This window comes from Mustela lutreola, chromosome 9 (genome assembly GCF_030435805.1).
Source record: "Mustela lutreola isolate mMusLut2 chromosome 9, mMusLut2.pri, whole genome shotgun sequence".
NCBI lineage: Eukaryota > Metazoa > Chordata > Mammalia > Carnivora > Mustelidae > Mustela > Mustela lutreola.
The window spans coordinates 84,914,457-84,931,939 of record NC_081298.1 but is presented as its reverse complement, the minus strand read 5'-3'; the positions used below and the strand labels follow the sequence as shown (position 1 = coordinate 84,931,939).

General features: G+C 37.7%; 1 protein-coding gene across 2 annotated transcripts in view; it reads left to right on the top strand.

Annotated features, from left to right (window-relative positions):
- Positions 1 to 17,483, top strand: part of XPO1 (exportin 1) — a 50,530-nt gene that overhangs the window by 16,421 nt on the left and 16,626 nt on the right. For both annotated transcript variants that reach the window (XM_059187770.1, XM_059187772.1), the window contains exons 5-9: positions 12,921 to 12,982; positions 13,178 to 13,222; positions 14,884 to 15,065; positions 16,439 to 16,487; positions 16,567 to 16,686. In XM_059187770.1, coding sequence (XP_059043753.1) covers positions 12,921 to 12,982; positions 13,178 to 13,222; positions 14,884 to 15,065; positions 16,439 to 16,487; positions 16,567 to 16,686 — 458 coding nt within the window. The remainder of the gene's footprint in view (positions 1 to 12,920; positions 12,983 to 13,177; positions 13,223 to 14,883; positions 15,066 to 16,438; positions 16,488 to 16,566; positions 16,687 to 17,483) is intronic.

Sequence of the window (17,483 nt, the reverse complement as noted above, 5' to 3'; positions counted from 1 at the left end):
AAAGATTTTGTGTCTCACAAAATAAACTTAGAGTTTTGAATGTTACTTTTCTATCATCTTTAAGTTAAGTATTAGGAATAAATTTGTATAATCCACATGTATTTATGTGTATGTTTTTGTCTGTAACTTTTATAAATCTTCTGAAACTGTTGTCTCCACTTGTTAGGTATTCCTTGTCCAGCTTAGCATATATATTTATTTATCTGGTACATACATTGTGTATCTGCTTTGTACAAAGCACTAGTAGGTATTAAGACTATAAAGACATTCCTATATCAAAGTGCTGCAGGTGGGAAGATACACATTGGATGTAGAGAAAAAGTTAAATTATGTAAATACAATGAGTGCCACTATTGCTAAAAGAGGGGAATGATCATCATCAGGTAGTGTCCTTTATTTTTTATTTATTTATTTATTTATTTATTTATTTTCTTAGTAACATACAATGTATTATTAGCCCCAGGGGTACAGGTCTGTAAATTGCGAGGTTTACACACTTCCGCAACACTCACCATACCAAGGGTTGCGCCCTTTAAACAAGTTTCTTCATGCAGATGGCAGTGCTAGATGTGTTTTAAAGAAGAATAGGTTAGACTGCACAGAAAGCAAGGCAAAATAACTTGAATTTTTTAATCTGCTTTCAGGTTTTCGTCCATAAATATATGTTAATTTTCTTTTTAAGGATAATAGAATTTTCAGTTTAACCCTTTTGTCTAAAGCACTTTGCTAGGAAAATCCCTGACAATTCTAGATGATCTTAGATGTATCTTGCTACATTTCCTTGGTGTATATCCTGTTTCAGTGGGTCACAAATGAATAAAATTTCAAAAAGAAAATACACAACAGATAATAATATGCCAAGTAAAAGTTTCAAAAACATGAAATTGGAAGATTTTAATTTTTAAAACAAGAGATACAGTTTCATAATAAAACATTTTGACAGTTTAGACTTAATACAAAATGTAATGAATTTCTCTGGTTTTTATTATTTTGCTTTAGTCCAGAAAAATACTTCCATTTGGTGTCCCCTCCTTCCCTTTCCCCTATTCCCTAAATACAAGTTTTAATGATGTTAGGGATCAGAGAATGATAATTGCTTTTTTTTTTTTTTTTTTTTTTTTTTTTAAGATTTTATTCATTTTTTTCTTTTGTTTAGTTGAGAAAGAGGAAGCATGTATAGGATGGGGGGAGGTGGGAAGGGCAGAGGGAGAGGGAGGAGCAGGTTCAACCTGAGCAGGGAGCCCAAAGCAGTGTTCCATCCCAGGAGCTGATCCAGGAGTGACCTAAGCCAAAGGCAGTCACTTAACTGACTGAGCCACCCAGGCAACCCTGTTGATTGCATTCTTATGCTTGGTATATAATTATGCAGTGAACAAATTATTTTTGTTAGTGTTTCCCCCAATCTGCTTCATCTCTCTACTTTAAGGGCCCACTGAGTACCCAACACTTTTGCTCATACATATATGTAAATTATTTGTGTGTATATATATAATATCTTGAAAGTTTTTTTTTTTTTTAAGATTATTTATTTATTTGACAGACAGAGATCACAAGTAGGCAGAGAAGCAGGCAGAGAGAGAGAGAAAGAGGGAAGCAGGCTCCCTGCTGAGCAGAGAGCCCTATAGAGGCTCAATCCCAGGACCCTGAGATCATGACCTCAGCCGAAGGCAGCGGCTTAACCCACTGAGCCACCCAGGCGCCCCCTTGAAAGTTTTGAAGTGAACATTTGCATAGTGAGTTATTAGGTCAGAGACAATTCTTCACTGAGAAAAAATAGAAAAGTTTTATTTTTAAAAAATTTTTAAGTTTAGTTGAAAAAGTATAGTTGACACACGGTTTTATTAGTTTTAGGTGTGCAACATAACGCCATGCTCAGCTAACATTTGTTACCATACAGTGCTATTCTAATATCATTGGCTGTATTTTCTGTGCTGTACTTTTTGTCTCTGTGATTTACTCATTCTGTACTGGAAGGCTGTACATTCTAGTCCCTTTCACCCCTTTTGACCATCCCTGTAAACATCTCCCCTCTAGTAGTAACAACTAGTTTTCTCTGTATTTATGGGTCTGTTTCGCCTTTGTTTTTGTTTTTTAGATTCCACATAGAAGTGGTATTGTCTTTTTCCGCCTAACTTTATTCACTTAGCATTATACCTTCAAGAACTCTCTTCTTTTTGTGGCTGGGTACTATGCCAGTGTGTGTATGCATGCACGCATTCCCCCACATCATCTTGACCGGTTCATCTGTTGATAGTGATGCTTAGGTTGCTTCCATATCTTGGCTATTGTAAACAATACTGCAATAAACATAGGGGTGGGGTACCTGGGTGGCTCAGTCATTAGGCATCTCTTTGGCTTAGATCATGATTCCAGGGTCCTGGGATCCAGCCCTGCATCCGGCTCCTTGCTCAGCAGGAAGCCTACTTCTCCCTTTCCCACTCCCCCTGCTTGTTTCCTCTCTCAATGTCTGTCTGTCTCTCTGTCTCTCTCTGTCAAGTAAATAAATAAAGTCTTTTTTTAAAAAGTAAGTAAATAAACATAGGGGTGCGTGGATTCGTGTTTTCATTTTATTTGGGTACATACCCAGTGGTGAAATAATTGAATCATATGGTAGTTGTATTTGTAATTTTTTGAGGAACTTTCATACGGTTTTCTACAGTGGCTGCACCAGTTTGTGTTCCTACCAACAATGCACTAGGGTTCCTTTTTTTCCATATTCTCACCAACACTTGTTATTTCTTGTCTTTTTGATTCTAGCCATTCTGACAGATGTAAGATGGTCTCTCACTGTGGTTTTGGTCTGCTTTTCCCTGATGATTTGTGATGTTGAGTATCTTTTTTAATTTGACAGAGAGACAGTAAGTAAGCACAACAAGGGGGAATGGCAGGGGAGAAACAGCTCCCGCAGAGCAAGGAGCCTGGTGTGGATGTGGGGTGGATGTGGAGCTTGATTCCAGGACCCTGGGATCATGCCTTGAGCTGAAAGCAGACACTTTAACCAGCTGAGCCATCCAGGTGCCCCATGTTGAGTATCTTTTCCTGTGTCTCTTGGCCATCTGTATGTTGTCTTTGGAAAATATCTAAAGTCCCCTTCCCATTTTTTTATCAGATTTGGGGGGCTGATGTTGAGTTGTGTAAGTTTTTCATGCATTTTTTTTTTTTAGAGATTTTATTTATTTATTTGAAAGAGAGAGAGGTCACAAGTAGGCAGAGAGGCAGGCAGAGAGAGGGGAAAGCAGGCTCCCTGCCAAGCAGAGATCCCAATGCGGGGCTCCATCCCAGGACTCCAGGATCATGACCTGAGCTGAAGGCAGAGGCTCAACCCACTGAGCCACCCAGGTGCCCCTTTTCATGCATTTTTGATATTAAACCCTTACTGGATGTATTATTTGCAAATGTCTTTTCCCATTCAGTAGGTTGCCTAGTTTTATGTTTTCCTTTGCTGTACAGAAGCCTTTTGTTTTGGTGTAGTCCCAGTAGTTTATTTTTGTTTTTGTTTCTTTTGCCTGAGAAGACATATCTAGAAAATGTTGATAATGCCAGGGTCTGAGAGATTACCTATGTTTTCTTCTAGAAGTTTTACAGATTCAAGTATCACTTAGGTTTTCGGTTTATTTTGAGTTTGTCTGATGTAAGAAAGTGGTCCAACTTTATTCTTCTGCATGTAGCTGTCCAGTGTTCCCAGCACCATTTATTGAAGAGATTGTATATTTTCCCATTGTATATTCTTTTTTTTTTTTTTTTTTTGATATTTATTTATTTATTTATTTGACAGACAGATCACAGGCAGGCAGAGAGAGCTGGGATGGTGCGGTGGGGGTGGGGGGAGCTGGCTCCCTGCTGAGCAGAAAACCTATCCCAGGACCCTGGGATCATGACCTGAGCTGAAGGCAGAGGCTTTAACCCACTGAGCCACCCAGGCACCCCTCCCATTGTATATTCTTTCCTCTTTTGTCATACATAAATTGACCAAATAAGCATAGGTTTGTTTCTGGGCTCTCTCTTCTGTTCCATTGATCTATGCTGAAGGGGAAATTTTAATTTCGTGATACAGAATAATTTCCAAATAGGGACTGGAAATGAAATGATTAATGGTATACCAGGACTGTCAGTGATGTTGATTCTCTGTCTTGGCTGCATATCAGCCTTCATTATCCAGGTAATCCTCCTCCCTTTTAAAAATTTTTGATTAGAAAATTCAAATGATAAAGGAGGGGGAAGCTCCCTTGACCCTCCCTGAAAAATTTATCTGTATAAAGGTAGTATTTTATTTGTAAACCAAAAAATGATTTAAGCTGTTGAGGTATATGGCTTACAGGTCATTTCATTTCATGAGCTAGATGAGAACTTGCTGATAACTGAAAAGGGGAGCGGTGAATTTATGAGTAGTCTGAGGTGATAAAATCATAATTGGGCATTTTGGAAGTTTGGGTGCTTAAAGATACTTGTGCAATTAAAGTTTGAATTACGCATGTCTCTGTTTTAATTTGGAAAGTTGGTAAAAGAGTCGATTACCCGTAAGGTTTTACTCAGTGCCTTGTTAGTATGATCTTGCATAAGATACTTTCTCTCTCTGAATCTTGCTGCCTTCCATCCTTACTGGGATATGATAGAAGAGGTAATGTTTATAAAGCTTCATGCACTTCTAAGTGCTAAATATGAATAAACACAGCATGCATGTTTCCAGTCTTTTTCCACAAAAATATCTTCATTTCAACAAATAATGATGTCTTAGTCTCAGATCACTTTGAAGTTTCTGCAGTGGCTTCCTAACTGGGGTCCTTAATATTTACTCTTGTCTGTACCTTATAGTCACCACAAATGATTTAGAATGGTAATTTTTGTTCTTTTTTGGACAAAGGTATTTAATGCAAGGAATTGACAGGTTTGGTAAGGCCAAGAGAGGGCCGTTCAGGTAACCTAGATGTTTGTAAACACAGGAAGCAGCTACTAAGCTTGGGGTTGGGGGAACAGAAGGAAAGATATGATTGCCAGAACCTGGAAGCTGTTTAACTATACAGTTTGATAAGTTTTGACTTAAGCATATACCCATGAAGCCAGTAGAATCAAGATCTTTACTTTTGTGATTGCCTTCTCTTTTACCCTTCCTCCCCCCAACCCCTCTCTCCCCAGTCTTTCTGTCACTCATTTGATTAGCTAGAGTAGAATGGCTGGATCATCTGGTAGGCATGTGTTCAGCTGCCAAAGTATTTTCTAAAATGGTTGTGTTGTTTAACATGAGCTGTGTAAGGGGTTAGGGGAACTGACTCTTGTAATCACAAATCCACGTAAAACTTTTGATTCCCCTCAAATTTAATCATTAATTACTGATGACTGGAAGCCTCATCAGTAATAGTTGATAAATACGTATTATTATATGTTATATGTCTTTTACCCTATATCCTTAAACTGAAGTAAGCTAGACAAGAGAAAATGTTCAGAAAATCATAAGGAAGTAAAATTTACAGTACTGTACTGTGTTTATTTATTTCTTTATTTTTAAAGATTTTATTTATTTACCCGACAGAGATTACAAGTAGGCAGAGAGGCAGGCAGAGAGAGAGGAGGAAGCAGGCTCCCTACCGAGCAGAGAGCCCAATGTGGGGCTCCATCCCAGGACTCTGAGATCATGACCTGAGCCAAAGGAAGAGGCTTTAACCCACTGAGCCACCCAGGCGCCCCTGTACTGTGTTTATTAAAAGAAATCCACAAATAAGTGTGCCTGTGCTATTGAGACCTGTGTTGTTCAAGAGTCAGCTATAATCATTGAGTCTTTAGTAAAGTAAGGGTGGTTTTGTGATGAAGTATACATAGCGATATTTATCATTTTATGTGTATGGTTCAGTGGCAAGTAAGTATGTTCACAGTATTGTACAACCATTATCACTATCTCCAAAATATTTTCATCATTCCAAATTAAAATTGTACCTACTAAATATTAACTCTTGCATTATACTAACTCCCAGGCTCTGTTAACCACTATTACACACTTTCTGTCTCTATGAATTTGCCTATTCTAAGTAACTCATGTGAGTGTGGTTTTTGTTTTGTTTTTGTTTTTGTTTTTTGTTTTTTTATTTTTAAGATTTTGTTTATTTGAGTTAGAGACAGCAACAGAGAACATGAGCAGGGAAGAGAGGGAGAAGCAGATCCCCACTGAGCAGGGAGCATGATGCAGGGCACCATCCTAGGACCTTGGGATCATGACCTGAGCCAAAGGCAGATGCTTAACTGACTGAGCCACTCAGGTGACCCAGGTTCTTTCTTAGAATAGCAAGCAGTATTTGTTTTTTGTCTGGTTAATCTCACTTAGCATATGTTTCCAGGGTTTATCTATGTTACAGTCTTAAACAGTATCTGAATTTCATTATGGTAAATGCCTGGATATTCCATTGTCACCACATTTTGTTGACTGACTTATCTGTTTGTAGATAATGATGCTATAAATCCTATAGCATCATTGGTTTTTTATACTTGTTTTTTTATACGTGTTTGGTACCTGGTATCTGTACTTGTTTGGTTTGGTTTTTTTATACTTGTTTGGTATCTGAGGCTATAACCCCCTTTCAGGAGAGATGTGTGGGGACAGCTAGGTTAAGCATCTGTCGGGGTCCTGGGATCAAGCCCTGTGTCGGACTCCTGCAAGGAAGGGAGCCTGCTTTTCCCTCTACCCTGCTGCTTGTGCGTGCATGCTTTCCCTCTCCCTCTCTCTCTCAAATAAAAAATCTTTTTTTTTAAAAAAGAGTGATCAGTGTTCCTATAGCTCATTCCTAAAATTGTTAAATATGTAGGTAATAAATTACAGTATAGTCCTAGCCTATTTGTATGAGTCCTAGTTTAAGCCTGTTTTTGAATTGATTTTAGCTATTTGTCTCTCATTTTGCTGTTTGTTCTCTCAAGTATTTCATTGAATAAGGAGTAGGAACCATGCTCTGGACCAGGTATAAAGAGGGTGGATAGGTATATTTTAGTGTCCATCTTTTTGTTGATCACTATTGACAACAGTATTTTTGGTGGTTTAAATGGACAGATGCTGTAATAAACATTTAGCAGGGGAAAGAAATGGCTTTGATGGAGGAATGTACCAAATTTTCATTGTGAGAGCTTAGGGGGTAAACAAATATTTAATGTTGAATTGGAGGGCCCTCTGGCTGGCTCAGTCAATGGAGCATTTGACACTTGATCTCAGGGTTGAGTTTGAAGCCCACAGTGTAGAGATGACTAAAAAATAAAACTTTGAGGGGCTCAAAGCTTAGGGGGTAAACAAATATTTAATGTTGAATTGGAGGGCCCTCTGGCTGGCTCAGTCAATGGAGCATTTGACACTTGATCTCAGGGTTGTGAGTTTGAAGCCCACAGTGTAGAGATGACTAAAAAATAAAACTTTGACGGGCTCAGTTGTGTGCCCGTCTTTGGCCCAGGTCATGATGTCGGGGTCCTGGTATCGAGTCCTGCATTGGGCTCCTTGCTCCCAGGGAGCCTGCTTCTCCCTCTCCCAATCCCCCTACTTGTTCCCTCTCTCGCTGTCAAATAAATAAAATCTCTAAAAAACACATCTTTTAAAAAAATAAAGTAGAATTGGATACTTCTGAGTATTGCGCAGTATTTGGAACTGGGGTGAAGTTACTCAGCTTGGTAGTTTTACTTTCATAATAGTGTGCTAATAAGACTTTTCATTTTCTTTAATATAAAAATCAGGTACTGTGAAAGAGGAATAGAAATGTATAACTTTTTTGTTCGACATATTTTATAATTCGTCTAGGAATGCAATTTTAGTAGGTGGAATCATGTATTTGTTTGAAGTTGTTTTATGGCACTCTATCACTGACAATATAAAATGGTAAGGTACAACTTATGATTTAAATTTTGAGAAGTAGGGCTTTTGGGACACCTGGGTGGCTCAGCTGGTTAAGTGTCTGACTCTTGATTTCAGCTCCAGTCATGATTCCTGTGTCGTGGGATCAACCCCCATGTGGGGCATTGGGCTTCACACAGCATGGAGTCTGTCTGTCCCTCTCCCTCTGCTCTTCCTCCTTTTATATCTCTAAAATAAATAAAACTTTATTTAATAAAATCTTATTATTTTTTTTTTAATGTAGGACTTTTGCTTCCATGGGAATATGGCCTGTCAGTAAATTATAGTCAGTAAGTGGTCATATTTTAAAGATTTTAGTGAGGGGTGCCTGGTGGCTCAGGTGGTTGAATCCGACTCTTGATCTCAGAGTGGTGAGTTCAAACCCCACACTGGGCTCCATGCTAGGGGTGGAGCCTACTTAAAGTGGGGGCTTGAAGCCATTTATAAAGAGTTTTAGTGAATCCTTTATTAAAAAATCAGGTTTGGTAATGCATTTCTTTTACCGTTATCATTAAGGACCACTTTTTTAAAGATGTTCCTAGGGGGATAAGGTTACTAATATGGTTGTGTAAGTAACTTGGAAGATGATGTGTAACTTCTAAGACAGGATGGGATTTGTTTTATTTATTCATTTATTTGGGACTTAGTTATTTGACACAGAGAGAGAACTCACAAGTAGGTAGGGGTGGGTGAAGCAGGCTCCCTGCTGAGCCAGGGCCAGTGAGGAGAGGAGTCCTGGTTGGGGCGCCATCTCATGGCCTGAGCCTAAATCAAGAGTCAGATGCTCAGCCAACTGAGCCACCCAGGTGCCCCATGCTGGTCTCTTTTTTACATAGCCCTTTGCAGTAATTTGAAGGTTAATTTAAGCTTTTGAGGTGAATTTTTGTTCAGATTAAGAAGAATAGGATGAAGGGCTATAGATCAAAGATACTGCGGTGCCTGGGTGGCTCAGTTGGAGAGGACTTGGGAAAGAAGACAGTACTTAATGAAATAACCTTTGTTTTTTGTGGGTTTTTTTTTTTTTTTTTAAGATTTTATTTATTTATTTGACAGAGTTCAGAAGTAGGCAGAGAGGCAGACAGAGAGAGCGGGAAGCAGGCTCCCCGTGGAGAAAGCCTGATGTGGGGCTCAATCCCAGGACCCTGGGGTCATGACTGGGCCAAAGGCAGAGGCTTTTTAACCCACTGAGCCATCCAGGCGCCCCAATGAAATAACCTTTGTACCTAGAAGTAAGAGATTCTAGACAGACATTTTATGTGCAGCCGTGCTTGATCAGAAAAGTGTTGTTTCTTGGAGCACTTGGGTGGCTCATTCAGTTAAACACCTGCCTTGGGCTCAGGTCAGAGTCCTGGAATTAGTCCAGTATCAAACTTCTATTGAGCAGGGAGTCTGCTTCTCCTTTTCCATGTCACTCCCCCTGCCTACACCTTTCTCTCTGTCAAGTAAATAAATAAAATCTTTTAAATAAAGAAAGAAAAGGTGTTCCAGTGTTCTGAAGGGATTGAAATATGATCATTGTAGAGTGACATGAAATTAAGATTCTGTTGTCTATGGGAAACTTCCAGTATTTTGGTTTTGGGTTTTTTTCCACTTTTTCCATTTTATCTTTTACCCTTTGCTCCACCTACAGGTGAACTTCAGAAGCCTCTGAAAAGAGGGAGAAGATACTTAATTGGTAACAGAAGAGTTGAAGGATCTATTTGATCCTATTTTCCTATTCTCTGAGGCTGAAAAAAGCCTCCAAATACATATATTCCAACTAGAGGCAGCAATAGTAGTTTTAGACATTTTCCTCATTTCCTTATTACAGATTAGAAGAAAACTATTAGATCTCTCATTGTATGGTATTGTCACTCATTTAATCTGAGAAGGCAATATTTTTGTTCCTGTATTAGGCTCTGTGTTTTCTGTGTTAAGAGGTTTTGGAAGGATGCCTGTTACTCTCTAGTTTTTTAGAGCTGTCATTTCCTCAATTTTTTAACAGAGGCCTTAGTGATTTATGTGTAAAGAACAGAAGGGCTAGCAATAATAGAATTATGTTTTGGTTAAATCTTCTGGATATTGAGAACATGTGGGATTGTTCTGTGGGTTACCCTAAATAATTGGTATATAATTTAGCTTGTTTTTTAAAATTGATGCATGGTTGTCAGAAGCACTGTTTTTAAAATAAATCTGATCTCCCGAGTGTTTCCCCTTTTTTACTGTCTTGTTCAAACCAGACCTAATTGTGTGTCCACAAAGGCTCTTTTGTTATTTTGAAATAATTTTAGATTGTAAAATACTGCCCCAAAAATACAGAATGCACCTAACACCTTTTACCTTATTTTAATATTAACAACTTCTAGAACCATAATAAAATTATCAAAGCCATAAAATGAACATTGGCCAGTACTGTTAACTGTGGGCATTCAGATTTCAGAAGTTTTCTCTCTCATATCCTTTTTCTGTTCTAAGTTTAGTTAGTTGGGTCTTTTTAGTCTCCTAATCTGTGATAGTTCTTAATCTCTGCTTGATAGGTCTTTGACACTTTTGATGAGTTCTGGTCATTTTGTAAAGTGTATTTCAATTTAGGTTTGTCTAGTTTCCATGATTAGGCTGAGGATCCATGTTTTTTGGCAAGATACCACAATGATGTGGTATCCTCGGTCCACCAAGACATAGGGCACAAGATCAGTACATTTAATTACTCATTTGTTATTAATGTTTATTAGTGGGTTATGGTGGTTCCTGCTTCTTTACTAATAATAAAACTACGGGTTTTTGTTTTTGTTTGTTTCCCTCAAATGATCTTGGGGAGGTATTTTGAGACTACACTCTTGTTTGTTTTCTTTGGGAAGAATTGCCCATTGTTTTTAGCATTCATTGGTGGTCTTGTTTGCAACATTTAGTATTGTGGACTTTGCTTGTAGAACTAACTTTTAAAAATATAAATGACATAGTTTACTTTAGATGGTATGTAACAATTACATTTTGACACCTGGCCTTTTTTAGTGTCTCTTAAACTATGAATATTGGTATCACTTGACCTTGATCCTACATGGTCAGTTGATAAATAACCCTTACTGTGTGATGTCATTGTGCTAATAAAGTTTTTCCACACTAAGGAAATTATTTTCATAATTAGTGTTTTTAAAAAATGTTCAGTTGTTAATTGGAATATGAAAGCAAATGGGCAGTTTTGCCATAATTAATACATACTACTTGAAATGCAGATGAATAGGAATAAATATAATACTTCAGTCCATGAAGATTATTAAGGTAGCTTTACAATCAAATCAGTATTTTACTGCCTTCATGTTGGCTATATTTCCTGTTAATTATTACGGGTACATTTCTTATTTTTTCTTTTCAAAGATTCTATTTATTTATTTATTTATTTAATTTGACAGAGATCACAAGTAGGCAGAGAGGCAAGCAGAGAGAGAGAGCGGGAAGCAGGCTCCCTGCCGAGCAGAGAGCCCGATGCCGGGCTCGATCCCAGGACTCTGGGATCATGACCTGAGCCGAAGACAGAGGCTTTAACCCACTGAGCCACCCAGGTGACCCATGGGTACATTTTTTAGCAGATCCCTTCTCCATGAAAGCTTGAGCCCAGAGTTCCAGATTGTTAGATAAGGCTTGGAAAACATAGTTCCAGAAAGTCTTAACTGTATTTCCAGAGGTTGGATTGCTCTGAAAGAAGATCTTCATAGATCATTTGGTAGCAAAGCATAAATTAAACAAATGTGAGAGTAGTATTTGTGGTAGGAAGTAATAATTTGTTTATTTAGGGATCCTATTTCTCAAATCCTTTTGGCATGTCAGTGTAGGTGTACCATATAACTTCAAAACCCAGGGACCAGGGTGCCTGGGTGGCTCAGTTGGTTAAGCATCGGGCTCTTAACTATAAAAAATTTAATCATTTATGAAAGAAAGCGCCCCTGCACGCACACATGAGTTGGAAGGGGCAGAGGGAAAGGGAGAGAGAATCTTAGGCAGACTTCTGCTCTGAGCCTGGAGCTTCACTCGGGCATGGAGCTTGCTTAAGATCTCTCTCCGGGTCACTTGGGTGGCTCAGTCATTAAGGGTCTGCCTGCCTTTGACTCAGGTTATGATCCCAGGGTCCTGGGATTTAGTTCCTGCATGGGGCTCCTTGCTCCATGAGGAGCCTGCTGCTCCCTCTGCTTGCTTGCTCTCTGTATCTGTCTCTCTCTATTTCTCTGACAAATAAACTCTCCTGGTGCACATCTGAGGCCTCTGACTCCCCATCCCCGTCTTAAATAAGTTAAGAGTAGGTTGTACTATTAAGATACCTTTTAAGTAAATAACATTAGAAATCGAACTTGCTCCTTAACTGTTACTCTATGTTGTAGTGGGGGGCAAGTTAAAGTCCTGTTTCCAGGATGCTTTAATGTTATAATTAAATTGGAAAAGGATAATAGTATCTGATCTTGATTTAGAGATATTTTACGTAAACTTCTTTCTTATAATGTTTATTACAAAATTACTTCTTCAGGGGTTTGTAGTTAGGACCCATAAAAATAAGTTTGTGTGTATTGAGCTAGATGAACAACATAGTAATCCCTTGCAATATGTTTTTATTTAAAAAATAACATGTTGGTGCACTGAACTAGTATAGCATTGAAGAACATCTTAGAAGATAATTTGTAATTGTTAAACCTGTATTTTGTAAAGTTGACAAAAATTAAAATTTAGGGGCACCTATGTAGCTCAGGCCATGGGAACAAGATTTGCATCAGGCTCCCTGCTCCAAGGGAGGCCTGCTTCTCCCTTGCCCACTCGCCCTGCTTGTGTTGTCTCTTGCTTGCTGTCTCGTGCAAGCGCACGCGCGCCTGCTTGCACTCTCTCTCTCTGTCAAATAAATAAATCTTTTTCTTAAAAAAATTAAAGTTTTAAAGAAGTAGTACACGAACATGATTGACATCATTCAAGAATTGCCAGTATTGCTGATGGGACTGGGATTTATTATTTGACTTTACTTTCAACATTCCCCTCCCCAATTTTTTTCCCCTACTGAAGATTTATTGGCATGCTATAAAAGTGTTGAATAATTTTTTTTTAATAGGAATTAAAAAATATGTTGTTGGCCTCATTATCAAGACGTCATCTGACCCAACTTGTGTAGAGGTAAGACCACTTTTACAAATAAGTGTGAAATTGTAAAATAATTTAAATATTGAATCTTCAGCTTAACAGGCATACAATCATATGTGTAATCATTTATAGTAAATCTGTAATTTTTCTCAAATGTAGTTCTTTGCTTATATTCTTATTAAACCTAATTTAGACTTTGCTTTAATCTAAACTTTTTTCTTTTCTTAGAAGGAAAAGGTGTATATTGGGAAATTAAATATGATTCTTGTTCAGGTAAGCTTTTACTTGATTGATTGTTCTCCTTAAAAGAATTAAATGCAGGGCACCTGGGTGGCTCAGTGGGTTAAAGCCTCTGCCTTTGGCTCAGGTCATGATCCCAGCGTCCTGGTATCAAGCTCCACATGGGGCTCTCTGCTTGGCAGGGAGCCTGTTTCCCCCTCTCTCTCTATGCCTGCCTCTCTACCTACTTGTGATCTCTGTCAAATAAATAAATAAAATTAAAAAAAAAAATTAAATGCTTCAGTTAAGCTGATTACTGGAACAAAATAGTGAAACCTTTATCAAATAACGAGACTAACATCTTGCAGTAGTAATAGTTTTTACAGTAACTCTAATAGTTAAGCTACTATTTAACACTTAAAATTGTAAATTTCCTATGGTAGGAAACCTGAGATGTTGTAAACCTATCACTTTCGTGGCTCCAGTATGGATCAGACATGTCAACAGTTTTCTTATTTGCCCGTTGACTGTGCATACTTCCTTTGCATGTCATCTTCATTTTATTTTTTTTTTATTTTTTTTATTTTTTTTTTTTTAAAGATTTTATTTATTTATTTGACAGAGAGAAATCACAAGTAGGCAGGCAGAGAGGCAGGCAGAGAGAGAGGAAGGGAAGCAGGCCCCCTGCTGAGCAGAGAGCCCGATGCGGGACTCAATCCCAGGACCCTGAGATCATGACCTGAGCCGAAGGCAGCGGCTTAACCCACTGAGCCACCCAGGCGTCCCTGCATGTCATCTTCATTTTAATTCATAAATCATTCCTTTAAATTCAGCATCTTTACATTGATTTCTATACCTAAGTCGGTCAGACTTTCTAAATAGTCTCAGCTTCAAAATTTTATGTTTACATACTTTTTATAGTATGACAAAACATTGTCCTATGAATATTAATTAATTGGTATGTGAGAAAAAATAGATTCTTCTGTTTAATAAGTTAAGAAAACATTGGGTTTTCACTAAGTTACACTGGCTTTTATACTGAGGACATTTGTTGTTTGCCCTTTTTTCGGGAAAAGGGAAGAGTACAAAGAAATTAGTTACCTCTTATTAACGTGTATAGTTAGGGAATAATCTGGTTAGGAAAATCCCTGGTATACAAAATACACAGTGCAGACTTGAAAGTCTAATACTGTTTATTAGACAGATTTTGGTCAAAGATTATTCATCTTCCACTGTAATGCTATTTCTTTGTCAAATTTATACAAACAAATGCTACTGTATTTCAGGGCTCTGATACCACCCAAAGAAAATGCCTCTCCCTATGCATCCCCTTTTGTTGCTTAGAGTTTTATCTTGTGTCTACTGAGGATAATTTAAGCATCTTTATCTGGCTAATACTGGTATGCATGCATATTAGTACGGCCTAGACCAAGGTGCCCGGCTGTCTTAGTTGGATTTTGCAACTGTTGATCTCTAGTGTGAGTTAAAGACTCACATTAGGTCTAGAGATTATTTAATAAAAAAAAGAAAAAAGAACCAAAATCTTTGTGTTACACTTTACCTAGTTTATTCCGTAGAGGATGGCACATTTCTTCTCTTAAGGGGGAGAAAATGAAAAATGGGTGTTATTTGCTCCTGCTTTTAGTATCACACAATTTCCTTGAAGTTTGTTTTGCCCTTGAGAAGTGAAATTAACTTTTCTTATTTTATTTTAGATACTAAAACAAGAATGGCCAAAACACTGGCCAACTTTTATCAGTGACATTGTTGGAGCAAGTAGAACCAGTGAAAGTCTCTGTCAGAATAATATGGTGATTCTCAAACTCTTGAGTGAAGAAGTATTTGATTTCTCTAGTGGACAGATAACTCAAGTGAAAGCCAAGCATTTAAAAGACAGGCAAGTAATTATTTTGCTTTAGAATTTTCAAGTTATTTAAAGAAATTAAACTTCGGGGTGCCTGGGTGGCTCAATGGGTTAAAGCCTCTGCTTTCGGCTCAGGTCATGATCCCAGGATTCTGGGATCGAGCCCCGTATCAGGCTCTCTGCTCAGCAGGGGGCCTGCTTCCCCCTTTCTCTCTGCCTGCTTGTGATCTCTGTCTGTCAAATAAATAAATAAAATCTTTAAAAAGAAAAATTAAACTTGGAGGTTGATTATGATTTTTTGAGAAATCGATTGTTAATGTGTTAAATTACTTTTGTTTTTTGGTACAGATTTAAATCTGGAGGCTTGAAAAGTGTGTGTGGTTAATAAGACAGGATGTCATACTTCATTGTCACAGCAGAATAACTTTATACATCTTATGCAAAAGGAATATAGGTCAGGAGTTCCCAGAAACCGTTGAGATCTGTTTTTATATGGTGACTACTTACATAATAATGAAGGAATTGACTTGGGTCCAAATGTCAACTGAATTGTTACCAGTCCTGTGTCTTGGAAATGTGCCACTCTGCTTAGTAATAAAAACTTTTTCTGATCTTTAGGGCGCAGAAGTATTTCACCTTTATATATTCTGACTGACTTCAGAATTTATAATTTTGCTTCTGTTTTGATACATAAACACATTGTAGGATTTGGGATATATATATAAAATACTGCTTCTCTTACTCTTAGTTTGGAGAGTTTTGTTCCAGCTATCTTGATTTAAAAGACCAAATTGATCAAAGTCACTTGATTGGCTCAGTTAGTGGGGCATGCGACTTTTGATCTTGGGGTCATGAGTTCAAGCCTCACATCGTGGGTGGAGATTACTTTTTAAAAAATTAATTTTTAAAAAATAATTGATTAAATTTCAAGTTTTAGAGTAAGGATGACAAATCTCAAAATGAAATTGATATGGTCTTTATAGCATTTTTTATGGGTAAACTGAAAGAATGATACTACACAAAGCTTTAGCAGCTTTGTAGCTTTTGGTGAAGTTACTGATACTTGCGTTTAAAAAGAAGTGAGTCGGGGCACCTGGGTGGCTCAGTGGGTTAAGCCGATGCCTTCGACTGAGGTCATGGTCTCAGGGTCCTGGGATCGAGTCCCACATCGGGCTCTCTGCTCAGCAGGGTGCCTGCTTCCTCCTCTCTCTCTGCCTGCCTCTCTGCCTACTTGTGATCTCTCTCTGTCAAATAAATAAATGGAATCTTTAAAAAATAATATATTAAAAAAAAAGAAGTGAGTCAAGTTTTTAATTACTAAATTCGTGAAATTTTTTGTGATTTTGTTAGTATGTAAATCACAGTATTTCTGTGTCTTCTAGTCACTTTTTTTTTTTCTTTTTTAGCATGTGCAATGAATTCTCACAAATTTTTCAGCTGTGTCAGTTTGTGATGGTAAGTACTTTTGATTTCATTTTTTTTTTAAGTGATAATTATAGGAAGAGGATTATTTATAGGTGTGTTTTTGTTACAGGAAAATTCCCAGAATGCTCCACTTGTACATGCAACTTTGGAAACATTGCTCAGATTTCTTAATTGGATTCCACTGGGATATATTTTTGAGACCAAGTTAATCAGCACATTAATTTATAAGGTATAGTGAATACATCTCAGTTCTTATTACTGGATAGTTGTATATGTTACTCATTTATAATGCGGTTTGCTATAGAAAACCATTACACATTTGTAGGTGTAACCAGTGTTGTTCTAAGAAACTGCTCAGAAGAGATTTTCTTTGGTTTCAGCTAATAATTCCTTGGAATGGTGTCAAAAATCTCAGGAATTCATGTGAACAAATGTTAAGGGATTTGATTTTAAGAATGTTTTATAGCCTCTGCCTTCGGCCCAGGTCATGATCCCAGGGTCATTGGATCAAGTCCCACATTAGGCTCTCTGCTCAGCAGGGAGCCTGCTTCCCTTCCTCTCTCTGCCTGCCTCTTTGCCTACTTACTATCTCTGTCTGCCAAATTAAAAAAAATAAAGGATGTTTCTATAAAGTGGAAGGCCTGAGGGTTTTTCCTGCCCCCCTCCCCTTTTTTGGCAGTAGGGTATAATACTTACATGGAATGGAGCCTTAATTAATTGCTCATCGAGAGATGACCAGTTACCAATTGGTTATATTATCTTTCCAGGTTCCTTCTTGGCAGATAGAAGGAATAAATTTGTATGCTTAATTGAGACCTTGTAACTTAACATTTGAGATTTTGTAGTTCAGGCTTTGATGAGGTAATACTCTGTTCTAATATGTGAATATGATATTAAGAGATATTTTATTGGTAGACAGTTTATAAAACTGTTCGCTATTGTCAGTAGTACTGCAAAGGAAACATATAATACAACTTCTACACATGTAAGTATCATCAATGGGCATATCCATTTTCTTAAGGTTTG